At 44.8% G+C, this 26,431-nt stretch overlaps 5 protein-coding genes across 5 annotated transcripts; 3 read left to right on the top strand and 2 right to left on the bottom strand.

Annotated features, from left to right (window-relative positions):
• Window positions 1-2,387: 2,387 nt before the first annotated feature.
• BHQ10_005205 (uncharacterized protein) lies at window positions 2,388-4,137 on the bottom strand (the record flags this gene model as incomplete). Its single annotated transcript, XM_040877656.1, has 3 exons — window positions 2,388-2,549; window positions 2,615-3,517; window positions 3,592-4,137. The coding sequence occupies 3 exons, from the start codon at window positions 4,135-4,137 to the stop codon at window positions 2,388-2,390; spliced, it is 1,611 nt and encodes a 536-aa protein (XP_040733709.1).
• A 1,246-nt stretch (window positions 4,138-5,383) lies between these two features.
• On the top strand, window positions 5,384-7,592 carry BHQ10_005204 (uncharacterized protein; the record flags this gene model as incomplete). Its single annotated transcript, XM_040877655.1, has 4 exons — window positions 5,384-5,404; window positions 5,471-5,622; window positions 5,675-6,019; window positions 6,215-7,592. 4 exons carry the CDS (start codon window positions 5,384-5,386, stop codon window positions 7,590-7,592), a joined length of 1,896 nt encoding a protein of 631 aa, XP_040733708.1.
• Window positions 7,593-8,616: 1,024 nt separating this feature from the next.
• On the top strand, window positions 8,617-10,251 carry BHQ10_005203 (uncharacterized protein; the record flags this gene model as incomplete). The annotated part of the gene is made up of 3 exons (XM_040877654.1): window positions 8,617-8,840; window positions 8,904-9,936; window positions 10,003-10,251. 3 exons carry the CDS (start codon window positions 8,617-8,619, stop codon window positions 10,249-10,251), a joined length of 1,506 nt encoding a protein of 501 aa, XP_040733707.1.
• Window positions 10,252-10,742: 491 nt separating this feature from the next.
• On the bottom strand, window positions 10,743-16,089 carry BHQ10_005202 (uncharacterized protein; the record flags this gene model as incomplete). The annotated part of the gene is made up of 4 exons (XM_040877653.1): window positions 10,743-10,793; window positions 10,847-11,100; window positions 11,172-11,358; window positions 11,407-16,089. The coding sequence occupies 4 exons, from the start codon at window positions 16,087-16,089 to the stop codon at window positions 10,743-10,745; spliced, it is 5,175 nt and encodes a 1,724-aa protein (XP_040733706.1).
• Window positions 16,090-19,754: 3,665 nt separating this feature from the next.
• On the top strand, window positions 19,755-25,020 carry BHQ10_005201 (uncharacterized protein; the record flags this gene model as incomplete). Its single annotated transcript, XM_040877652.1, has 6 exons — window positions 19,755-19,836; window positions 19,905-20,033; window positions 20,086-20,269; window positions 20,338-21,490; window positions 23,541-24,406; window positions 24,459-25,020. The coding sequence occupies 6 exons, from the start codon at window positions 19,755-19,757 to the stop codon at window positions 25,018-25,020; spliced, it is 2,976 nt and encodes a 991-aa protein (XP_040733705.1).
• Between the last annotated feature and the right edge of the window lie 1,411 nt (window positions 25,021-26,431).

The raw sequence follows: 26,431 nt of genomic DNA, 5'->3' as shown, positions 1-26,431 counted from the left end.
TCCCTGACGATGCCGGTATGGTCGTGCATTTCTGAAATAGGTTGATCAGGAACATTGAACAAAGTGTATTGGACATTTCGAAATATCGTCACTTACCGCCAGCAGGTCTGAAGCGAACACGCTGTCCAGCGACGTAGGTGGCCATTACTGTGGATTAACTTGTTCGATTTTGTCGAGGTATAGATGGATACTGTAAATTTTTAAGTCAAAGCTGTTGATAATTCTCAGATGTCTTGAAAATATGGGAGACTAATCGAGTGTGCTTTTATAACCTGTAAAGGCGGTATTGCATCATGTTTCTGTTGGCAATGGGGTTGCCACTGATCAATATGTTACGGATGTTGCTCCCGGGCCTAGAATCTAGCCATGGCCTCTTTTCCCATTTGGAAGAAGACTTCCGGATTATTCGCTGAATTTCCATCGAGACAGCAAATAATTGTTACTGCCAATTCCCAACTCTACCGAAAGGACATGTCTGACGGAGACGGAAGAGCTGTAGATATTCGGTAGCACCTAGAGATCGGAAAGTTGTCCCGGCCACGAATCAAAATCCCGCCTTATCAACCAATGAACTAAACTACTCCCACTGGTCTAGTCTTTCAAGCCTTAAGTTGCTAAGACTGTATCTGCCCTGACTTATCCAGTCCTGGTTGGACTTCACAGTCTTGCCGGAATCCCCAGTCCTGTCAGACGAGGCCGATATCAATCACTATTCGTCTGAATATGGGACAGCCATTTAGTATGTATATTTGCTGGGCAGTGCGGAAACAGATCATATGCTACTAAAATATGTCAATGTGAGACGACAGTAAAATTCAGATCGACCATTCGCATCTGGTCACCCCTGCGACCTGCATCTGAGGACGAAGGAAAACTCCCAATACTACTCCTGAATGACAATGACAAGAGTCAATTCAGCAAATAAATCGACGTTACTGCTATCCAGGCTTTAAAATTTATAAAGCAATTGCAGAAATTACCTATGTCGTGCCTGTCTAGTAATTATGTAATTCATAAGGCGCCAGTCGGCATAGGATCGAAAGTTTTCTGGAAGACACGCGGCCAGCTGTAGATATGGATCTACGGCTATAAAAGTGCCGTGGCTTCTATAATGGTACTGTTGGTTATCTCAGCGGTAACAAGAAGGGTTGTAAGCTACTATACATCTGTTCGTGAAACCCCAAACTAAGTTGATTGATCTGGTTGTGACACCAGGATATTGCTTTCCTTAAATCTGGCATTGAGTCATTCGAGCAGTATCTCACGTTTTAACAATCGTCTGGTTTGAGTGCAAAACTACCAAGATATCTACGACAACTTACTTTAGGCTGATACTTCGGAGGAACTCTGTATAGAACCCAGTTAACAGGAGCAACATGCAGATAATGCAAAAAGAAGGGATATAGGTCAATTAATTCTAGTGTGAAACCGGCTGAAACTAACTTTATGAAAGGCACGGCGTGGATCCACGGCACTACAAGTGATGGGCCGACAAACAGGTTGACTCAAAAATTCGTCATCCCATCTTCAGCTGCACCGGCACCAGCTGACCGGTCGGGTCTCATGGGAGCCGCTGCTGCCAGATGTCATCTGGGCCATTGAAGTCTAGAGTGCCTTATCGGCAAAGGCAAAGGCAAGCAGTAGCAGCGTCACTACAAAGGGTAAACTCTCATCGTCACCCATGATGTTCGAATATCTATGCGTGGGTTAGTGGAGGCTCAATCGATCGAATTATGGAGCACTTACACAGACTTCTCTAGATCCCTATTGTTTTTCACATGTCGCGGGTCAGACGAGAGTCAAGTTTTCCGACTTGATGTGCATACGTGTGACGAGGATCTCGAGAAAGCTATTCATAAACAGATGTCGTATCTTCGTAGTGGTGATTTTCATCTGAGCCCTTCTAGACCCCGCTCCTACCTGCGAAGATAGTAAGATGGTGGAAATATCCTCAGCCCTTACTATCTGTGACTGGTGACAAGTCAACCTCGAGTCTGTAGGAAATGGGGTGCGTGTTCGGAGATCTCAGTGTGAGTGTTCACGTGCTTGAAGCGGCGCCGCCGGGCGGCCACCGCCACGCAAATCTGTTACCTATATCATATCTAGGTAGGGCAAGGGCTTGAACTTCCGAAAATTTATATCTTCAATGTTATCGTAAGACCATTTGAACCGCCATCGTCCGCATGCAATTTTGCAAGTTTTTCTCCAGCTCATAGAGTGGATTTCTTTTTGCCAAACCTGAAAGCTTTTGGTTTATCAAGCCGCCTATATACATCGAGTTGGCGTAGTCTATCCCCAGTAATGTCTAGTCTATGTAACTAATTTCTAGCGATATCGCCTTTTTCTCTCAACATTGAGCGTGAATTTTATTGTAGACGTTTGCAGGCTTATTCGACCAGCCCGGAGGCAAACTTTGAACGCGCGCGGATCCTTGGGCCATACGCAATCAAGACCCAAGGCACGAGACTAAGCAAGATTGCAACGCCGCCTAGCATGCTGGAACCTCCTCCCCAGCCCAAGCCTTGGAAGATCTGCCGAGTGAACATTGTCTAAATATCGTTAATTGTTGCAAATAAGGGCAATGTTCTGTTCGAGGAGTCTTATCTTGACTTACGAAAGTACCCCCAGCAATATTTCGACAGAACGACATGGCTGCCATGGCACTGCTTGAGTATTGATGGTACGTATCTGCTAGGTAATTCACCACTGCCAGAATAATTGAGAATATTCCCATGGTGAGACAAAAAATTGCAAGCGTAGGCACAATCCAGTGGATATCCTCTCTACTTGTCCATCCAAACCAGAAGAGCCCAATGGGTAGCAGAATACTGCCTATCCCCGGATAATATAGTCGCTGCTCAGGTGTGAAGCTTGCTCTACCCGTCCGAGTACGAAATCTTTCGTATGCGATACTAAGCATAGCGGAGACGATAGCGCCAATGATTACAGACGCGAATGTAGCTCCTTGCTGTTGCTGGTTAAAACCGTAGACATTCTGATACATGTCCGGCAGAGCGCCGTACATGATCCAAAGGATGGCCCAGGCGAATGCCATCCAGAGTGAGAAAAAGAAGACCACAGGTTCCGTCAAAAGCAGATAAAATGGAAGGTATAGCGATGCCTGGATCATTTGACGGATGCTCTGCCTTTCTACATCTGCTCTAACGCGCCAGCGAATACGTTCCCCATTTGGCTGATTTGTGTTTTGACTTTTCTCGATTGATACATTCACATCGACATCCATGATGGAATGCCCTGCGTCCTCACACGCCTGATACCAGCTGTTTAGTAGATCGGCTTTTTTTCTCAGAGTAATATTCCCTCTTGTCTCTCTGAAGAAAAAAAGCATGGCAATAACAACCCCTGCGAGTTCTAGGGCACTGGCATAGAAAACCCAACGCCATGACGCATTCTGAGAGATGAATCCAGAAACAAGAGGCCCGAGGCCACAACCGATAACCACAAAGGTGGTGAAGAAGGTCATTGGGGTGTTTCGATCTTCAAATCGGTACATATCCTAGCGTCAATTAGTACTTGATTATGTGCCGTATGGTTTGCCATATAGAATGGAGCAAACTGGAATACACATACGGCAACTACACCACCAATTATTGCGCTGAATGTCGAACCTGCACACCCTGCTAGGAAGCGTGCGATCATCATACCGGCGAACGATCGGGTAACACCACAACACACAGAAAAGATGACAAACAGCACTCCCGTGGTGAGGAAGATTGGTCTGCGGCCATTGATCTCGCTAAGGGGTGCAAGAATCATGGGGGCCAAGGCGAACCCCACGGTGAAGATGAGCAGGCCTGAGTCAAGAGCGGTCTCGCTCAAATTCCAGTAAGAGGCCATCTCGGGAATTGGAGTTGCATAGCAGCCGCCGGCATAGGCTGTGAACATGGTCGCGACACAAGAAAGCGCCACCAACGTAGACTTTCTTGCTTGGCTCCATCTAAAGGGATCCGTGAGAGAAGACAAATCAGGGGGCGACAGCTGCTTTTCGACTCTGCCTTGAATTATAATGGGCGTCGTGATTGGGGTCAAATGCGTATCGAAAGTCAGGTAGCGGTATGTGATACTGCCATCAGGTACGCCATTGCGAGGCGAGGTCTCTTTGCCTACACCCATCATATACACATAAACAGCGAATATAACTATATGTAGGTATAAAGGTAAAAGCCAGGTGCAGAACTCTATTTCTTCCAGTGTATTTAGATTCCTTTCTCAATTCTAGATAATGGGGTTCAGGCTCAAATAAAGGAAACATTTGATGGCATAGAAGAACATGTTTATTGCAGCCAGTTAGGTATATTTACACGCTAATTGTTATCTTTTCAACTTACATCTCAATTATCAATCTGTTAGTCAAATATCCGATTGGACGGGTTCCATTCGACTAAAGAAAGCCAACATACACCCAAGTAACCCAACCATGCACGGTGCTGTACAGAGCAATAAAAATTGACACTATATTGGTGGAACAACAGGAACCTTGACAAAAACAATCCTTAATACATCCAATCACCAGGGCTACCGCCGAGAGCAGTACATCGGGTCAGTGAAATCCGGGTGGACTAGCGAGCACAATACCTACTAATTGATTAACAAATTTCCACCCGGGTCTAAAACATTGGTGTATCATATTCCTCACCAATGGCAATGAGCTATTGCTGCCAAAGGAGCGACAAGTTCGTGCGAAACTAACCCAAAATAGCACCCTCGCACGAGGCACTCAGCCCTCATGCAGTCACTGCAGCACAAAGAACTAAGCATTTAATTAGTTTGAGCTTTGTTTTGATGCTAATTGAAGAACTAGCCCCCCAAAATGTTGGATTCGTATAGCTGTTCGCCACGCCACTTGTACTGTACACMCCCCGGACAGGCAAGCCGATGTGGGATCCCGGATCTGGACCGAACTGTGCCATCTATATGTTTCTATCCCTGACAATAGAAGGATTCAAATGCCTACATCTATACCTTTTCCCCTCGTGGGCAGAGCTAACGTGGCTGTGAGAGGCCAGCACCTTACCTCTCGAGGAAGCTTAATGACAACGGAGGGCTGCTGAAGAACCCGTTGTACTACGTAAGAAGAAGAAGAAATATTACGCAATTTCTGAAGAACAGGGGTCTGTAAACGAGAAAGCTATCATCAGCTTTAAGAAATAATATAATGCGCAATCATCCTATGTAACTTATACTATCTAATAACACCCTATGATGATCAAGAAAGCTTGATTTCTGGGCTAACACAAAAGTCCGTTCTTATTGACTAGACACCGCATACTTTGACGAAATATCATTATCCTCCGTTGTCGACTAAATTAGTTATTGAGTTAATAGTTGTTGTATCAGTTCGTCGAACAGCTCAGGGATCAACATGGACCCTCCTAGGAAACCAGTGAGTATCCCCTCAAGTGCTGCATTACCTGATACCTGAAATTCAAGCAGTATACTAATTCTCTAGATGTGGTCGACTCATGACCCTGCTTGCAGTCACTGCCGCGTCAGGAAGATTCGATGCGGCCGAGAGCGGCCTCGCTGTACAAATTGCCAGCGGGATAATGTGTCTTGCGACTTTTCAGACACCGGGAAGCGAGTCAATCACATGAAGCTACTGTGGGTTTTCTCTGAGAGAAAATTTTTTTTCAATACTTACTCTTATTCTCAGTGTCAACAACTTTGGCGAGCTTGAGGAGCGGCTCACCACCATCGAAAAAGGCGTCAACAAGCTCATTGAGCTTTCACAGAGTCCACAGCGGTCTACGCCGCCTGAAGTCCTATTGGCGAGCGGCCAGCTTTCTGAAAAATTCCACAGACACTCAGAAACTGCAGGCAGGTACATCATCCAGATCCAAGACGATGGTACCGAATACTACCGTGGGCCATGCTCTCTGGAGTCACTGTGCTGTGAATTTCGGACTTTTATACAAGAACATACTAATGACCAGCGACCCCGTTATGCGATCCCAGCTGGTAGGCCCCTTAATAACGAGTATCCGGCGGTCGTCGACCAGTATTAAGTTATTAATGGCGCCAAAATTGATTAATATACAGGCTTTAATACTGTTGGTAAGTTGTATAATTGCATTTTCTTTCCTAAATTTCTCAACTATTGTACTTCATTCAAACGTTTTAGTCAAAAGAACTTGTTATCTTCTTCTATTAGTACGCCCTAACTTCGCGTATCATCTGCTAACTAGGCTTAGAGCATTGCTGCGGAACAGCATCTTGAGCCAGGCACATCTGAAGTTTTGCTAGGGCATGCCTGCACACTCGCAAAGCGGATGGGTCTCCATCAACGCCTAAAGAGTCCCAGCGATGGTACTCCTGCCGACTACGAAGAGCGCATGAAGGTGTTTCGCTCGCTTTTCTTACGAGACAAATCCCTATGCATCTCCCACAGCGCAAATTGTTGGCTACCCAGCGCACATTGTAGCATGTACCTAGATCTAGGCAAACGATTGTCGGCGTCAAAGATGGGTTCCATGCGTTTGCACTTGGCATTGCTACAGGAGGAAACTAGTACAATTCTCAGTTCGATGCAAGGACCAGATTCTAATTTACATGGAAATGCGACACTGAAGAAATTAGAGAAAGCGTTTGAGGAATGGTTAAATGAGTATGCTGAACTGAACGACCCGGGATCTACAGTCTCAATTGATCTGGTCATGGATTTATACGCGTGTCGCTTGGCGGCCCTACAGCACAGTTCCGATTCCAACCACCAAACTACATTGCTCTCGGATGCTCGGACAATCTGTCATCTACTATGCAAAAAAATGGAATTGTTGGAGAAAATGGCGATAAGCGATATTCAAGCGCTAGTGAATCCATCCACAGATTCTAAGAATCTGGTTGAAAACCCATCAAAACAAGAAATTGACAGGGTCATCGATCAAAGTGCATATCCATCATTTCCTCTCCGCAGCTTGGCCGAGAGCTTCTCTTGTGTCGGTTACTTCACAATCGTTAAGTGTATACTTTCGACGGAGTCAGAGGAAACGTGTCGAGGTGATCTTCGTCTGCTCCAATCAGTCTGTCAAATATTCAAAAAGAATGAGTTAAATACATTGGAGGACAATTATACACAGAAAATCCTCCGCACTTTCCAGGCACTACTTGCGATCGTATACAATACCAAACCTGAGCTTTTCCAAGACCAACAACCAGACTTTTGCGAGGATATTTTCCTCAACAGTCTCGTCGGTCAATCAGACAATCCGACAAGTCACAGCAGCTCCAAGACTACTATATCAGAGTCGCCATCACCAAAGAGCGGTTTTGCTAAAGACAACGTTCAACGGTATCAGTCGGGTATCTTCGACATTGAATCGCTTTCGGCTAGTATGAGACAGAGCCCTTTCGATCTTAACATGCTAGAATCCTTTAATTTTGACGGAAAAATGGACTTTCAAGACGATACGATGGCTCAGCTTGTTGCACCTCTAAACAAGGAGTCCGGAAATAAACGACCGAGGTTATCCACACCCGAGACGACAATGCTACCTCTCACATTCTCCTTCCCGACTGACTTGAACTCACCGCTGATGACTGAGATGCAGAACACCATGCAAATGTGGCAATAAGGAGGATCAGAGAAATACTGCATTAGAGTAAATTCATATATGGTTCTTGGCTGTTTATGTCTGATGTTTCTCTTTTTCCTTACTAAGGTTGGCCTCGGCGATTCCAAGAACACGGTATTTGTTCCTAAGCCATATAGATTCATGTAAACAGCCACAGTGGTATCTAATCGCTATTGAGAAATAGAAATCTAGTTAAAATTCGGTTCATCGTGGCTGGATCATTGATGCTTGGGGTAGTTCCCTATACTATTGCTATCGTGGCTCCAACCAACCGGAAAATGATGAAGAGGCACGCGGAGCTGACAGCAAAGTCGGGCAAGAAGGAGGAGACGGCGGCTACTACCGCAGAAGCCAAAATACTTGTCAAGAAGTGGGAATTTTTGAATTATGGGCGCATGTTACTTCCTCTGACCGGAGCTATACTGACCTGGAGGGCCTGACGCAAGGGAAAACCGTTTATTCTAGGTGGAAAGTTGTAATCAACCTTGGAAGTTTGAATGGATAGATACGTAGGTACTGGTTAGACACATGTGCAAGAAAGAAGATGTCTAAGATGTATTTAGATGAGCGCGGAGCAGGAAACTATCATACAGAGGAAGATAATCTGTAGACTTGTTAGATTCGACTCGAATTTCTCAAATTTCTTCCCATACCTCAGATCATACAATAGAAATAGCTCACCCATCAATTCCCGGGTAATAACAAAGAGCTGGCAAGTTGATCTCATAGGGGAGCAGTTAGGGCTAGCATGCGATGGCCGGGCCGAGGGATCCACCTTGGATACCGCTTTAGGTTCTTTCGCGCGAATCATCCATTTCAGGATTAGTATGCTTTCCACTTTGGGTGATTTGGCTAAATAGGAGGAAGAATTAGAAAGACTTTTTAAATTGGCAGCGCGTTCGATATATTCAATCTATACAATGGTAAATATTCTTCGTCAGACTACGAGAACTTTCTGCCTGCTAGCGTTGCTGAGTCCCTACTGTCGTACTAAGTCACACTCTCCACCGTCCATTGGAAAGAAATGTCGGATTCTACCATCAACGACAAGGAATCTGAAATGGAGGCAACCCAGAACATTCTCTCGGACGATCCCGAAGTGGTGGATGAAGTTAAAAAGACGGAAGAAAGTAATGGCTCTCAAGTGGTTGGTTGGGACGGAGACAACGACGAGCTGAATCCGATGAATTGGCCAGCCGGTAGGAAATGGGGGACTGTTGCATTAGTCTCTCTAATGACGTTTATTACGTGAGATGATATTTACTCATGGCTTGATGTTTACATGATTCCGTGTTCTAACGTAACAATCAGTCCTCTAGCATCATCTATGTTCTCCCCGGGTGTTTATCAAGTTATGGACGAATTCCATTCGTCCAGCACCATTCTTAGCGAAATCGTTGTCACAGTGTACGTCCTCGGATTCGCTATCGGGCCTCTCCTTGTCGGACCTTTGTCGGAAATATATGGCCGCAAATGGGTTTACCTCATTTCGTGCTTTGTGTTTTTCGCCTTCACCATTACCTGCGCTGTCAGTACCAATCTGAACATGTTGATTGCTTTTCGATTTCTGGCTGGATGTGCAGGATCCACGCCAACCATACTTGGGGGTGCTACAATTGGCGACATGTTTACGAAAGAGAAGAGAGGAGGAGCGATGGCCCTTTGGGGAATGGGCCCGCAACTTGCTCCTGCGATAGGGCCTGTGATAGGAGGATTCCTGTCCCAGGAACAAGGGTGGAGATGGGTCTTCTGGTTCCAAGCTATAATATCAGGGGTTGTCATGGCCGTTGGTTTTGTACTGCTACGCGAGACTTATGCGCCTGTCATCCTCGAGCATAAAGCCAAGAAATTGAGACATGAGACAGGAAACCAGGCGTTGAGGTCTTCGCTTCACGACTCGACGTTGACATCACAAATATGGACCAGGGCTATATTCCGGCCGATGAAAATGCTTCTGTGTTCACCCATTGTATTTTTGCTGTCCCTTTATGTCTCAGTTTTGTTCGGATATCTCTATCTTTTCATTGCAACATTTCCGTTGGTTTTCCAACAGCAGTACGGCTTCAGTGTGGGCATCAGTGGTCTTGCATATCTTGGACTTGGGATCGGCTCTTTCCTCGGGCTTGTTATCACAGGCAAGACAAGTGATGTGTTATATGGCAAACTATCGGAGAAGAATGGAGGGGCCTCAGCTCCAGAGTACCGACTCCCTCCTCTCATGTTGACAAGTCCACTTGTGACAATATCCTTCTTTTTATACGGATGGTCTGCCAACGCTCGCGTTCAGTGGATTGTACCAATCATCGGCACTGCACTCTTTTCGATGGGAATGATTCCTGCATTCGTAAGTCCTCTCTCCTTGACTGCGGATCATGGCCTATGAATTTCTCACGCTAATCTTACGTCTCAGATATCTATCAACATGTACCTTGTCGATACATTTGGCAAATATTCTGCATCCGCCCTAGCAGCGAGTAAGGTTCTTCAGTCAATCGTTGGAGCGTTTCTCCCTCTGGCTGGAAAACCTCTTTATGACAATCTTGGACTTGGTTGGGGCAATTCAGTGTTAGGGTTCATCGCGTTGTCCCTTGTCCCTGTCCCGTGGGCCTTCTTCAAATATGGAGCGATAATACGAACGAAGTTTCCCGTCACATTTTGAAGGTTCGATCAAAGAAATTTTGAATGGCTTTCGGCTAGTATGTAGAGCAGTTTCGGGGGATCAGTGATGGTGTGTAGAGATGGTGGTCTTTTTTTCCTCTTGCTTCAACTTCATGTTCTCTCCACATAATTCCTGTATCACAAAAATATGCATAGTTTTCCGAGATTGTAACGCAGTCTACCAGACACTTTTGCTCTAGACATTTACAATAGCGGCAGGTATAAACCATATCTACTGTCGAAATTTTTCCTACCATTTTGTATCTATAGATTCGAAAAGATTCTCTTCTCTTAATGCTCAAGCAATTTTACAGCCAGAAGAAAAGAGTACACACGCGAACTAGTAGGCAGAAAGTTTGAAAAATATCTGGGGCTTAGATATCCTGTAGACATTCCCATTTTGTCTGGTGTAGAGTATTAACAGTCTAGATTATTACATAGCACTTGTTTAATCAGATAAATACATGAAATGATCGTAAAATAGTCCACGACTCAATTCAATACCCCAAGCCCACCTTTAAGATATTCACCCAGAATCTGAGCCTAGGTAATAGTTAGTAATGTAAAAGAGGGTATGAAAAGATGAATGAACTCACATTCTTATTCGTCATCATAGTAAAATGATTGCCTCCCATAACCTGGCACGAGATTGCATTCTGACCCAGTAACTGTGCCCATCCGTTGTCGCCAAAATCGGTACGCTTGTCGAGCAACCATTTCATTGTTTTCGGCTCATCTTCGTCAGCTCGAGGTCGTTCGGCGCCATCCATGTTCTCGCAGACTCCTTCCTTTGCCCAGATAGCAATTGTTTCTGGTGCATTTCCACTTGGCATTGGAGCAGGCTCGTACTCTGCCAATTTTAAACACTGTATTCAAAATGAGGGATCAACCAGGATGGTGAAGAACCTGTTCCGCGACTACCTAGGAGGCCTATATCGTCAAAGAATTTGAAAAGGCGTGTCGGTAATGGCTTCAGTGCCACCGGGCAGGGGGAGCCGATGAGGAAAAGTTTAGAAACTTTCTCGCCCAGCGCCATAAGTTGTAGTGTAACTTCATATGCCATAACACCTCCAGCCGACCAGCCTCCAATGTAATACGGTCCCTTGGGCTGAATACGTCTTACTTCGTTTAGAAATAGCCGGCTAACATTACGCACTCCAATGGTATACTCGGTAGGATTCCTCATGAATGGGCAGTTTAGACCATATACCGCAACTGAATAGTGTAATGGAGAAATATGCATGTACGAAGTTGCAGAACCAGAGCCATCGGGAAGGAGAAACAGATTTCTTGTTGCTCGTTTGGCGTTTCCTTGTAATAAGAATGAGGTTGCAGGTGGGCAAGTCGAGAGATCAACCATTCCAGTGTTTAACATACTGTCGGATAGTGCAATTTGTGGTTGAGCAACTTGTCTTTGTGTGCCTGTAGCTCCTAAAAGATGATTTTGGGATACTTGTGGATTTGGCAGGGGCCGCAGGTCCAGCGCCTCTTCAGCTTGTTTGATGGTTGTGTGTGTCAGGAAAAAGGCAGAAGGTAGATTGATGGCGGCACTTTCTCTAAGAGATCCGATAATCATCAGGCTCATGAGAGAGTCCATACCCATTCCTGCCAGATCTGCATCATCAGTCACTTCCGCTATATCAATTCCCAATTCCTGCGCAATTAATTGGCGAATGACACTTGGCCCAGTATTTCCAAAAGATATGGAGGAATCTGCTATCTCATCATTATCACTAATGCTCGACTCAGGTGTTGTATTCTTGATGGAATCGTTCCCACTGCTAAGTGGAGTATTTGCTGGAGACGCCGCCGAGCTCGATGGATAGGTAATGGTCTCTTGGTGTTGCACAAGAAAATTTTGCATTTCGCCAATCGTTGAGAATTCAATAAAAAGCGTCGATGGAATATCAATATCAAGCTCTTCGCGGATTCTAGTTGTCATGGTTAGAGACATCAGAGAATCCACTCCAATGTTTTCGAAGGCTGTCTCCGACGTTAATTCAGACTGATCTAGTCCGGACTCGGTAGCGAGTATATCCATGACTTGCGACGCAAGAGATAAATGCTCTGCAATTGAGATGACAGTTGAGTCTTTTGTGGGCTTTGAGACAGGGAAAGCTCTGTTGGGCGTCTGCGTTTCCTTAATTGGTCTGGAAAGTGGTCCCAAATCTGTTGGTGGGAGGAAGGTATTCAACAGCTTCCGGGGAATCTGCTGGAATTTGACACCATTGACAACACCCACGATATTTTCATCTTCGAATATATAGACGTCCCCCGCCCTTATATTATTTGGTTGTGGCTGCATCCGAACATAACTTCGATACTTCTTCTCTGGCGAGAAAGGTTTGGCAAATCTCATGGCATTCCACCCATGCGAGATGTAGACGCTTTTCGCCGAGTCAATGAGATCTGTAGCATTGACTACAAATCCAGATATGTGGCACAGACTATCAATCCAATATGGAGAGGAAAAGAATGTTCCTGATTGTTGGTCCGTCTGAAATGATATCTGTGCAATTGCTCCAGTTTCCCTGTCGTTCAATATGATTTCTTCCATTCCACGGTAATTCTCATCGTAAGTCACTAAAGCCCTGAAAAGCTTGTAGGCGACACCACGCAAAATTTTGTGAGCAGTCCCGCTTTGAAGCTTCTGGTTCAGAAGATCAACCTGAGTTTGAACCAAGTATTGCGTCATCCTCCACGCATCAGTCCAATCAGCGATGTCTTCGTACTTGACAAGACATTTGCCATGCTCAAGAATGAGTTCTCCTTTAGGTGACACGCTTCGGAATCGTAGTTGTACCTGGTTTACTTCCAAGTCTGCAGTACCTTCGACCTCGATGTTTTGACCTTCGGGGGGTGGAGGCACTTTCGCAATGAGCGGTTTGCTGACTTCCATGTTGCAGACATTCATACCAATTTGTGGACCATCTGGTCTGAGTTGTTTATAAAAATAATCCGCTATCGTGAGAGCCATGTCTCCGTATAATGTTGAGGGACACAAAGGTGAGCCATTAACTATATGACCAGAAATAACTCGAGAAAGCATAGGATCCGCGAGATCAGATCGAACTATCATTTTCCCTGAATAAGTATGAAGCTCCTCATACACTATCTTTTGGCAGCTAGTCGTTGAAGGTTTGGAAGGCTTGGCAACCTCTTCAAGTTTCCGTGCTGATGTTGGCGATTCGCCTTTGGTGAGACACCAATCATTGTGATAATCAAGCCAATATGTCTTGTTGTTTAAGGCATAGGTAGGTAGAGCTAATAGCTCGTGACAGTGAGAAAAAGCAGCATGGTATTCGTTGAAGTTAACGCCCACTCCAGCATTGTAGATACTGCCAATGTTGGATGATATAGTTTTCCAGTTATTCTCGCCCTTCTTCAAGGAATGGGCAGTATTTGGGGAACCTTCCAAAGAATTTCTAATCATGTTAGAACATATAGGGTGAGACCCAATCTCAAGCCAGACCGACTTTCCAACGCCAAGCTCGTCAGAAGCAAATGTAGATAAAGCAGCACAAAAGTCAACAGTTTGGCGAGCGTGGCGAACGAGATATTCTGCGTCAATAATGCCTGCCTCGCGAACTATTTCCCCAGTAAGAGGAGAAAGTATCGGTATTTGGGGCCTTTTGTATGTGACTGAGCCGGCCAAAACATGGTAAGATTCGAGGATCGGGTCGACCTGCGCCGAATGGAAAGCATAAGGAAGCTCCAAGAGGGTAGTCTTGACACCACTTGCATTTAACCCTTCGTTGGCTATTTTCAGGGCATGCAAAGTGCCGGAAAGAACTGTCTCTGTCGGACTGTTCTTGCATGCTATTTCTAGCATGTCTGCGCCTAATATATCCTTCACAGTTTGCACACTAGCCTTGATGGCTAGCATACCGTGTGTGAATTCGGTGCAATGTGTGACTAGCAATTGTGCACGTTGGCCCACCAGATTTATCATGCTACTTGCTGAGATCACCCCTGCAATGCAAAGGGCAGCATATTCTCCTAAGCTATGTCCGATCACAGCTGAGGGTCTTACACCCCAGGATTCCCACACATGTGCAAGAGCAACTTGAATGCATACAAGTCCCAATTGAACAACAACTGGTGATAAGTTTGACAGATCTGTACCAGTAATGAATGGCAAAAAACTGGGCAGTCCTTGTCTGCAGGAAAGCTTATCTAGCTGGTCGATTTCATTCCTGAAGGGAAACAGGTTCGTGTATAGATCTCTACCAATTCCGACGTATTGTGCTCCTTGTCCGGTGAAAACAAAAAACACTTTCGTTGGCTGGACTGAGACCGGACTGTAAGTCTCCTTGATTTGTTTGACTAGGCCGGCTCTAACATCTATCACGTCTGAAGCAGCAACAAATACCCGATAAAGGTGTTGAATACGACGAGCTGTGGTCGTATACGACAAACTCGAAAGCTGCAATCCAGGATTTTTGTCCAGATATTCAATCAAATTATTGATGTTTCTTTTGAGTGAAGAAATTGATCTTGCAGTGACGGTAACGATATGGTAATTCCGGGGATCTTTTTTCTTTGGCGAGGCTCGCATCGGCCCATCTTCCAGGAGGACCGCTGAATTTCCCCCAGCAGCACTGAAGTTGTTCACCAAGAATTTCCGTTTTCCTTCAGACTTTCTTGGTATCTCCACTTGTTGAAAGGGGATATGGAAGTTCCGCCCAGTAAGGTCTCTGGGAAATGTTTGGTTTAGAATGCCCTTGACACCAACATTTGGAGGTATCAGATTTCTTTGCAACATCATGAGACAATTGATCATTGCGCTAATTCCTGAGGCAGCTTCACCGTGGCCAATGTTCGCCTTCAGAGACCCTAAGTATAAAGGTTGATTGTGCTTCCGAGGACGATTTCTTGGGGCAAATACGTTTGTTACTGAGGTCATCTCGATATTATCCCCAGCCTGTGTTCCAGTGCCATGCATCTCTATATAACTGACTTCACGAGCATCGACACCTGCTTCAGCAAGAACTTTTTTGTACAAGAACTCCTGCGCACCAGCATGGGGGTGGGTAATTGATATCGCATCGGCAGAATGATTCGTACCAGCACCAAGGATGCACCCTAGGATATTGTCGTTGTCTTTGATTGCGTCTTGGTAACGTTTTAATATCAGCGTACCACATCCGTCACCCCGACAATAACCATCCGCTGCGTTGTCAAACGTCTTACAAGAGCCAGTCTTTGATAAGAATTGACCTTTGCTAAGGCCGGCGAAGATATCAGGATTAGTAAGAACATTGACACCACCAGCACATGCTGTATCACATTCTCCGGCCCAGAGGGAGATGCATGCAAGTTGGATTGCAGCTAAACTTGAAGAACAAGCCGTGTCGATGCTATAAGATGGACCGCTGAATTTGAAAAAGTAATTTATACGGCCTGGAGCAAACGCCCTTACTCCACCAGTGATGAAGTAAGTATCAATATTCTCAGCAGCATTGATCTCTCTCCAACCATCAGAGGTCTGCCCGTAAAAAGTGCCAATTCGATTTAGCTTTGTCGAAGGCGTTCGATTAGGCACAAAGCCTGACATCTCTAACGCCTCATAAGCCGTGACTAATGCAAGCCTGCCCATGGGATCCGTCTGTGCAGCTTCTCGAGGCGACATACTGAAAAATTGGGGGTCAAAGAGACCAGGTTCTTTAATGAAGCACCCGTATGGAGTATGACTTTTATTTTTCCCCTTGCCTGTGGGATCATAGTGCGTTTCGGGATTGAATCTGTCTTTGGGGATTGTTTTGTGTACGTCTAACCCTTTTGTGAGAATATCCCAGAGCTCATCGTGATTTGCAGCTTCAGGAAAACGTCCAGCCATTCCGACAATCGCAATCTTGTCACTTTGAGACGTGAGGGTAACTCTTGGAGGTTCGTCATTGCTGGAGCTGTATCCTCCTCCAGAAAACTCTCAGTGTCAACAGCTCTGATGGAAGAAAATAAGCTGTTGGACAAATTGTTCGCACCAACCGAGATAACTTTGCTACCACTTGAAGCAGATAACTTTATGTCACGCGCAATAGTTTCAAGTAACTCGGTCCAGTGAACTGTGTGATAGAGTATGTCACTGACAGCAAGATGGAAGAGTTTGAGGGCATTCGTTCTTGGTGGCATTTTCCAGTGCCTGCTGAATAGAATTTTCCATTTGGTCGGTAGCTATTGACGATATTTTGAATATCTTCGTCCAGTATCAGGTTGACGTCCTCTGTTGAAAATATATGTCCCGCATGGTATGGTGCATAGACTGGCAGTGTGACTTTATTCTTGAGCCTAAACTTTGCTGACTCCTGGAAGAAGCGATCTGAGGTTGATGGAGGACCACTAATCGTGACAGTTGAAGGGCCAGAACAACTGATATAAAGCCGATGTAGAGAATCAGTTTTTTCATTCTGGTGAAAGTCGTTGAGAGTGGCCTCTGTCACTTCTGCACTGACATCTGCAACTATCGTAGACCAGCTTTCTTGAACCTCAACGTCATCTTCTATCGCATCCGCGGTTGTTCCTGCACATAGTCCAGCCCTAAATGCAACTCTAACTGCCGCATTACCGATAGGAATCAAGTCTACGAGGGAAGTGGAACAGAGAATAGCTGCGGCTGCCAGCGAGCCAGTACATATGCTTACACACTGTCGAGATGTCGAATGTGGAATAGCATCAGGTCTCCCTTCAAAATATCTAGGAGTCATCAATACCCATGTCTGTAATATTGGCTGTTACCACTTACTTGATGTACCATGCAATCTGTGCTATGGTAGTTAAAGCCCCTTCAAGCTCTGGAACCTTTTGGCCAGCCTCTTGATAGCCAGACAACAATTCTGAAAGTCTAAGAAACTGGGGGATTTTTTGGCGTCTGTGGTATGGAAGTTTCTGTGATTCGTCACGTAGAAGAGCAGTTGATCTCTCTATGAAAGTTGCAAGAATGGAATTGTCCTTTTGGATGGCCACACTCCTCAAAAAAGATGTCTGGTCAGAAGTCTGATCCCCAAAAAGAAGTATTGCCATTTTTTCCCTTATCCTAAGACAGTTGATGTCTATAGAGATTAATGAAATCAGATACCGATGTCTGAGGTCAAGGCTCACATATATGCAGGTTCATTGTAGATGCTCAATTGACAACCGGGTCCCAACCAAGACCATAATATACCACATGGACAATTAGCATCTGGTTAGCGCATTGCAGTACATGTAATCTCTTCCAAATTTGATTTTCTAACACTCGGCTCAAGGCGCGCGTGCGCCGAATACCATGTCTTTCCTTGCAAAGTGCGCAGCTATCTCATTAGATAACGCATGAAAGCTAAAATTTACATGCTGGCCAGTGCATTCTAGCTGTAACAGAGAACCCGACTAGCTACCTCATTGCAGCATGCAGTTAATTCCATGTCTACGATTCAGCCGCATCACGGCAGCCGAGAAGCGCGTCCGTACAATTTGTCTCGTGAGGTTCTCTACCAAGGTGAGTTCCAGTCACCTGGTTTTTACAAATAGCAGGGGGCAAAACGTTTTCTATCTATAAATAATGTAGGTAGTTGTCCCCATGCAGCTTGCTACAAAGTGACATAGGATATTGTAGGTGCGTGTGCTAGTATAGTATCTCTCCAGAGATATTCAAGAAATAGATTCTTTATTTCAAGTCAATGAACTCGATAAATGCGCGTGCTTTAATATCTATCTTAGATGGTCTTGTGAACATTCACAGCTTTAGACTATACGCGTTTGTTGCACCACATCGTATAAATCAGACTTTTTTTAGTCCTCTGTAGTACCTCAATCAAGAGTTTGATGCACGTTCATATGTGTTTTGATATAAATTTGACCTATATTCTGCTACCTTTTCTGCTGATACTAATCTATTTAAGCTGATCCTCCATTGACTCGCAAAACTTGCCCCGAAATCCACGAACTTGGCTTTCCACTTAAGAAAAGAAGTACCTCGGCAGTCTCTTCTGGAGTCCCAATTCGTTTATCGTTTATAGGGACTGAACCCCGCGATTGTCGTTATCAACTGCTCCGATTTACCCTTATAGAATAGTTCTGTTGCTGTTGGCCCTGGAGCCATACAGTTCACAGCAATTTCGCGACGTCCAAGATCCTTAGCCAGCAGCCGTGTCATTTGCTCCACAGCTCCCTTTGTGCTGCAATAGAGTAATTTGTCAGGAGGCACCTGAGATGTAGTCAAGAGAGATGTAGACACTAGTGTTATATGAGATCCAGGAGGCATATAAGGAGCTGCTTTCTAGACTTTGAATTAGATTGTATGTCCCTTCAGATTTGAATTTAAATGCAGCAACAAACCTGGACGAGAAAGAAGGGACCTTTGACGTTGATATTAAATGCGTCATCAAAGTCGGTTACGGTTGTATTAGCAAGTTCCTAGGCATTTTATGTGGTTATTATTTATTTTCGGTCTGCGGGGGCTTGAGATAAGACTCACTATGGCAGGAGATATACCTGCGTTTGCGATGATTATATCGATGCGTCCAAATCTCTCTACCACAGTTTGGATGACACTCGATATCGTCAATGTTTCCTGCATTGGATTTAATGCCGAGCACTTTATTTTCTCCAACCTCAGTGACTAGCTTCGTACAGGCACCCGAATCAGATGCGTATGTGAATACCACTTGACAGCCGGTTCTAGCAAGAGCTATAGTTGTCGCTCTTCCGATACCTTTGCTACCGCCTGTAACGATTGCAATTTTGCCCCAGAAGTAGTCCGTAGTCATGGTGCGAGGAATGATACAGCGAGCTTTAATTTTCGTGAAAGATAATGAACGAATAGATTTTTGAAGGTTCTGTTCCATAGTATTAATGGTAAGTACTTGACTCAGCGCTTACAACTCACATAAATCTTGTTTTGGTTTTAACCCATATGCAGCACGGCAACCGAAAGCCTACATAACAAATCACCGAGAATCTACAATGTTAGAACTATAGATACTTTACGAAGATTAGGCACTGTACCGTTTATCTTAGAGGCGGATTGTCTTGAGACTACCAGAGTAAGAAAACCTAATGTTGTCAGCTCTAATCTTCTTCGGAAGAATCAGCCTTACAACATCAACTCGTCGATAAGAGATATTCACGAGTAGAATCCATAATCAGAGTAGCTGTTATGTCGTTGAAAAGGGGTATATTAACTTTTTTGTTGGGCCGTGCAGCGTCTCGCTTTACATGCGGGCATCGGCACACAAGCCCCGTGGGAGACGGCAACTCGTGGCCACTTAGGGCTTATCTAGGGCTTTTGATAGAATGTGGCAGTTTTCAATATTATCATCATTATCTTTTGCAGTAATTTGATTGGTTTTGTGTTCTTGATTCGAAAACCTACACTTGTTTATCATTCTTCTGGTTCCCCGGTATGAACATTTCCAGTATCTGTTGTCTTTTTACCTTTCACCAAGTTGGCGCAGCCTGCCATATGACAGTAACATATTCCAGGTTTTTTTGAAGCGCCCTGACGACCAAAGCGTCATTTCCGTCCAAATGCGCTGGCTAATCTTCTCGAGGGCAGCGGCGACAGCCTCGAGCCTATTGACAAACGCCCTGCCACAGAATGTTACCAATGGTACGTTTCACGAGTCTAACTAACCTAGAAGCTGTAATCATTAACAATCATTGACAATTTAAATCTAGGCCAAAGTGTTCTAGGCACCCTTGACGCCCCTTTGCTCTCAGAGTACCTTCCAGGCCCCTTGAGCCACGGATATCCATGGGGGAACAGGACCGTGTGGAACACTGACCCAACAGACTTTCCAAACACCGGTATGAATGGATACGATTCTAGCTTGATAGCTAAGCTGATATGTTTGATCAGGCGTCACTCGATACTACAAATGGGAACTTTCTGTAGGTACGGTTGCGCCTGATGGCGTTCCCATGAATAATACCTTGTTGATCAATGGCGCATACCCTGGGCCTGTTATCGAGGCGAACTGGGGAGATTGGATTGAGGTTGAACTCACAAACAATCTTTGCTGCGAAGGTACCTCTTTGCATTGGTAAGCGCACTTCGTCGAGATAGGGAAGAAGGAGAAATCTAAGTAGCATCACGTTCTAACAATCTCAGGCACGGTCTGCTCCAACAGGAGACACCGTGGTTTGACGGAGTACCAGGTGTTACTCAATGTTCCATTGCTCCCAACTCTACTTTCACATACCGATTCAGAGCCGATCAGTATGGGACATCTTGGTGGCACTCGCATTATAGTGCGCAATATGTAGCTGCCGCTCAAGGACCTTTGATCATTCATGGGCCTACCAATGTTGATTATAATATTGATCTGGGACCTATTATGCTAAGCGACTGGTTTCATGAGGACTACTGGTGGCTTGTCAATGTCACGATGCTTCCCAACGGCTTTGGATCAGCAGGATTCTTCGCAGCCGATAGCATTCTCATCAACGGAAAGATGAATTACGACTGCAGTTTGACAACACTGCCTTGCACTGACAATGCTGGTGTTTCCAAATTCCAATTTCAGTCCGGCAAAAAGCATCGTCTCCGACTCATCAACAGTGGCTCGGAACCAATCATGAAATTCAGTATCGATGGACACAACCTGACTGTGATTGCAATCGATTTTGTACCAACAGTTCCTTACACTACCAATGTCGCGACCCTCGCCGTAGGTCAACGTACGGATATTATTGTCGAAGGAACCGGAAGTGCTGGAGATAGCTATTGGATGCGAGCTGATACTAGCCCTGACTGCTCCGATGTTGGCTCGACTAACCTGACCGGTCTGGCTGCTGTGTACTATGAACATACACCGACTGACGAGACACCTACCACCAACAGCTCCGTCACAAACGACCAACTTACAACCTGCGATAATGATGATATTAGTATTTCAGTGCCTGAGTATGCGATGGCAGTACCTGACCCTTCCCTCACTATCGAAATTCACTGTGTGTTGTGGAATAATGGCACGCACAATGTCTGGTACATGAACAACGTAACATTCCGTGCTGACTACAACGACCCTGATCTTCTGGAAGCGAAGCTTGGAAATACCACTTTCCCCGTGTCCGAAAATGTGTATGATTTTGGCACCAACTCAAGTGTCCGGATGATTGTATACAATCATATGGCTTTGGCATCTCACCCAATGCACATTCATGGCCATAATCTCTACATCCTGCAGACGGGTGTAGGACAATGGTACGACAACATGACACTCATCAACCCAAGTAACCCGCAGCGGCGAGATACGCCGAATGTACGAAAGGCGGTTGCAACTAATACAACTGCCGCATCAAGTGATTATCAAGGAGATCCTTCCTATGTTGTCGTCCAGTTCGACATAAATAATCCAGGTGTATGGCCATTCCACTGCCATATAGCCTGGCATGTTTCTGACGGATTTGTAATGAACATTCTCGAACGGCCAGATGATATTGTGAATAATGTAAATATTCCAGGTATTATGGCTCAAACATGTCGCGACTGGGCTGCATGGACGGGAGGGCATGTCGTGGACCAAATTGACTCGGGTCTGTAAATAGTCTTGATATATACCCTGAAAATTAATAAATGAACGCTTTTGACTTTACTTTCATGTCATTGAGCTTCAAAAAAAGGTTTGTCTCTCTACATACACAGGTTTTGATGTCTGAATCGAAACTATCAACTAATTTAGGGCTTAGGGTTGACCTTTGGGAAGCTACTTCATCGTTAGACACATGGTAAATATACCTATCGAGCACCAAAAGGGCTGTATAAGATCAGAAATTGTCGCCTCCTGGATCTCATTGTTCTGAACCAAAAAAAGAACTCATACAATGCTTTTTGATACTCTCATTACTCTGAAGGAAAGGGGGCTCATATAAACTTTTTAAATGTCCACGGACCCCTTGCCAGACGAGCTTATGTGAACGTTCCCATTGCCATGTGGTCTAATATGTACCCTGGTCACATGCAGGAACTGGGATAAAACATAGATGGCGTGGCATAACTAATAGCTGCTCTATCGACTAGCCGATCGTCCTTGTACTTATTCGCTCTGTACTTTGCGCTGGATATAGTCAGAAAACTAACAAAGTGATATGTGTCATTTTTTCTACGGCTCTGCGTATGACAGGCCTTGCAGGCGATTTCTGTATTCATACTTGTATATTGTTAGGGTTTTGTCAATTGTTAGGGTTAGGGTTAGTTATGGCGTTTTATATCAGGCTCTCAGTGCTTAGGGTCAGCTAGGCCCATCAAAGAGATATTATCACTAGGTACTAAGGTGCTAAGGGCCTAAAGCCGGATAAGCTTTCAGGAGCTGAGGAAATGTTGGAGCTGAGAATTACTGGCAATTATTATACGGCTGGAATACTCTTCGTTTAGATGCTAATAAATAGCAACCCACTAGTTCGCTGCAGCTCTCATTGGATGATAATCCCTGAATAAAAAAGAATTTAACAACAGGTTTGGTATGACTGCCGGAGAGTTTATTCTTCTAGACACGTCCCACTCGATTGTAATTTTCACTTGTTTTCCAACATCGCATCACGAAACGGTTAAAGATCGCCCGAAGTCGTCCGTCCACACTGAACATAGAGATAGAGGTTGTTTTTTTTTTCTTTCTTAGAAATCCACCTTACCGCACGCAATCTTATCTCCTGGCTATTTATACCTCCATACTAGATCGTCTGGTAGGCGCGAAACTTTTAATCAAGTTAGTCAAACCAACACACTGTCACAGTATACTTGGCCGTGTCGTTGAATCGAAATGAGCAAGCCATTCCTTGGTCCGGAGGCGCGACGACGACGCCAGGCCACCGCATGCGCGTCGTGTCGGGACCGTCGTGTAAGCATTTGTTTCTGCATTGTATCAAGATCAAGGGCCTTGTTCTCTGATTTTGGTCCTTTTTCTTTCGATAGGTCCGGTGCGATCGGTCGAGACCTGCGTGTATGCGATGCCTCAGAGGAGGACGGAGCTGCGAGTATACTAATAGCGCTGCTTCGACTATTGAATTTGTCCAATACAGCAACCTAGAAAATAGCATACCATCAAATTCTTCATCTGAAACGTGGACATCGGTGATCGAGCAGCAGCTTACGGACCAGTCCCCCCAGGGCACATCGACTACGCAAGTGAGTATGGTCAATCGCCGCTCTCATACCAAGAAATTGTCGAAGAAATATGTTGATGGTGAAAGAAGCAAATCACTTCACAAGCTAGATGCTCGCATAATAAATTATTGGTGAATTACCCATTCGTGCCCATCAATTCTCTCGGAGATGCTTTCGTTTCTTCTGTTTTCTTCAAACTACCCTCGCAGGACGAATGTCAACCCCTCTTTGAACATTTCGTTCTCACCATACACCCTACAATCCCCGTCTGTAGTATCCCGACATTGCGAACAACATACTCAAAATTTTGGAGTGATCTTTCGCCGACCACATCCGCCGAAGTGCTGCTTTTGATTTCAGCAATTCTATACACTAGCACATCCAATTCGGCCGGTCTAGAAACAAATCCTCGCTCGTCGGCTCTTTATGAACTTTACAGTGAGCTCGCACGTGCTCTTGATCTATCCTCTTACTATGCGACTCCCTCGCCGAGCTCCATCGTGCTCCTCCAGGGGGTTGTTATTATGAACACTTTTCGGGCTGGTCATCTTGCTCCATTCACCGCGTTCGGATTCTTGCCCCTCGCCATCCGCTTTGCGCAATTTTTACGCCTGCATGTGGATCTGACTACGGGTAATGATGTGGATCGAGACGTTCAGCGAAGGCTATGGTGGCACCTAGTGTTTCTCGACGTAGAATCCACTATAGCGAGTGGATTGCCTGCCATTATCTCTTCAGGAAGCCATACCACAAATATGCCGTCTATCGCTTGGAGTGACGCAGTGGTGGGCGATGAGGGCAACACTCTCTCATCGATGATGATCGCAATGCAGGGTCACCGGGAGTGGGCGTACCGCATGCAAATATGGTACGAACGGAAGCCCCGGCAGCATGAGATAGCATATTTCAACAAAATCATCGATAGCCTATTGAAGATGGTCGGCGATGATCATGAGAGCGAATGGGCGCGCATTTATCTTGAGATGCTAGTTGATCGTGCGTACTGCATGCTGGGGTTGAGATTCTGGCAGCTAGATCTGTTCAAGGGTATGGATTGTCACAGTGAAGTTGTAAGGTATGTGTATATAACCCACTCTCAAACCTGGCGATGTTAAAAACGGCTACAGTACCTCTCGGTCTTTTCTCAAGAAATTTTTGACACTCGCTATGCTCTCTCAACCACTGGGATATAACTGGTTTATCCCAGGGGTCATCCAACCTCTCCACGCTTTGATTATTCTGCTAGTGCATTTGGATGGCTGCATGTGCCCTAACGAAGAGGCTCGTCTCAGCAGAGACTTGGTCGATCAAGTTTTTAACTTACGGTTGGGTCGCATCTTGACGGGTGATACTTCTATCAACCCCACGACTCCGCGATTTATCAATCTCAGACAGCACAACTCAAGATACATGGCTTTGATAACACTCAAAACACGCGTTTGGCAAAAGTTGGGCTGGTCAAACCCTTACATCAGTTCACAAGATGGGATAGACAGAGGAAACCTGGAGGGTATAGCAAAGGCGCCTGACGATGAAAACCTCGATATTGGTATTAGTCACGATTATTCCACCGAAGATGACTCGATATCAGTTTTTTGGGACACTTTCACCGCAGGAGCCTCTCTGGATGCGGATATAAGCAATTGGGACGAGTGGAATCTTCTCTCTACTGGATTTTCAAATGAATAATACATGTATTCACTTGATACGGACTCCATTCGAGATGACTTCATATATCGTTCTGGAAATAAAATTTAAATTCGAAGCAGCAAGCTGAATATGCAGCTTGGATGTGTCGCCGGCCTGTGCTCTTACTAAGAAGCGCCACTTTTTGATCTAGACGCAATTAAGCCTCGTAAAATTTCTACATCCCTAGACAAAGGAAGAATCCCTAGGTGAGATGTTATCGTAGACTAATACCCGTGACTAAGACTGCTTAGCCCCCAGGGGCCTTATGACAAGACAGAGGTCAATAGCGGAAAATCATAGATATTTGTAAAGGTCCACTAACGCCTGGGTGCCAGCACTATAATATTACAGCGAGCTGTCATCTGCCCAAAACTTGAAGACATGTGTGATTACTATGAAGAAAAAATATCACTAAGAACAGAAAGGTGACTGTAGGCTACGGCCGTAGTAAGGCTAGGTTAGTAGAGCTTCTAGTATATAATGGTAAAAATACTAAAATTTCTTATATATTTCTAAATGATACAGTGTATTTTCACATTTAATTACAAATATAAACCATAGCTTTAAGACGTGTCAACGCTACTAAATGCACACAATACCTAGGTTCCAAGCCCAATTTTGGTCAAACCAATCCGTACACTTGTGGGCTCACTGTAAGCTAAACGTAGATTCGTGCTCTAGATTTATGCATGAGTGTATTATAAGCTGATTGCGGGATTGGCTAACCAGATGCGACATCAAATTGAGGCCTCGTAAGTGAGATCGTTAGCCCAAATTCGTACATGAGCCCGCATCAAATAAAATGAGGGATTCAGCACCAAATTCGACACTAAAATAACATTGAAACTAGCAGATATAGTCGAGTTACAGATGATATGGGGCCTAAAATATGAAGAAGCAGGATTCATGTATTCAGCCTGTTGATGTTTGCATGAAGTCAAATAATAAGGCAGCTGCACCAGACGTTAAATAACCAACGAACCATAACATTTGAAGGCCTTACCCATGAGATTTAAGTAGCATACAGGTGTGTGCTTAAAGGGTTACCTAGTCAACATCAAAATTCGAAAGTCACTGCCTATTTACAAATTAGTATAAGCATCTTAGCGGTTTAAGACTACTGCAAGATTACTAACTTGTAATATGACTAGTTTTCGTTCTATCTATGTACTATGCCTGTATTGTCATACTTTCTACCTATATAGTTACTATGAGGTGTAACGTATCCAGATTTTTTAAATAGCAGCAGCCTTATAGAGCGCATTTCTAATCACTGTGCATTGACTGGCCTGTCACCACATCCTTACAACATACTATCTGCCGATATTGATAAAGGCAATTTTATTAATCATGCTACATTGGTGACAAGATGACACGACGTACATGCATTGATGTAATTAACTCTATTAAT

This window comes from Talaromyces amestolkiae (genome assembly GCF_001896365.1).
Source record: "Talaromyces amestolkiae strain CIB chromosome Unknown scaffold9.1, whole genome shotgun sequence".
Lineage (NCBI taxonomy): Eukaryota > Fungi > Ascomycota > Eurotiomycetes > Eurotiales > Trichocomaceae > Talaromyces > Talaromyces amestolkiae.
This window is presented reverse-complemented; position numbering and strand designations above follow the sequence as displayed.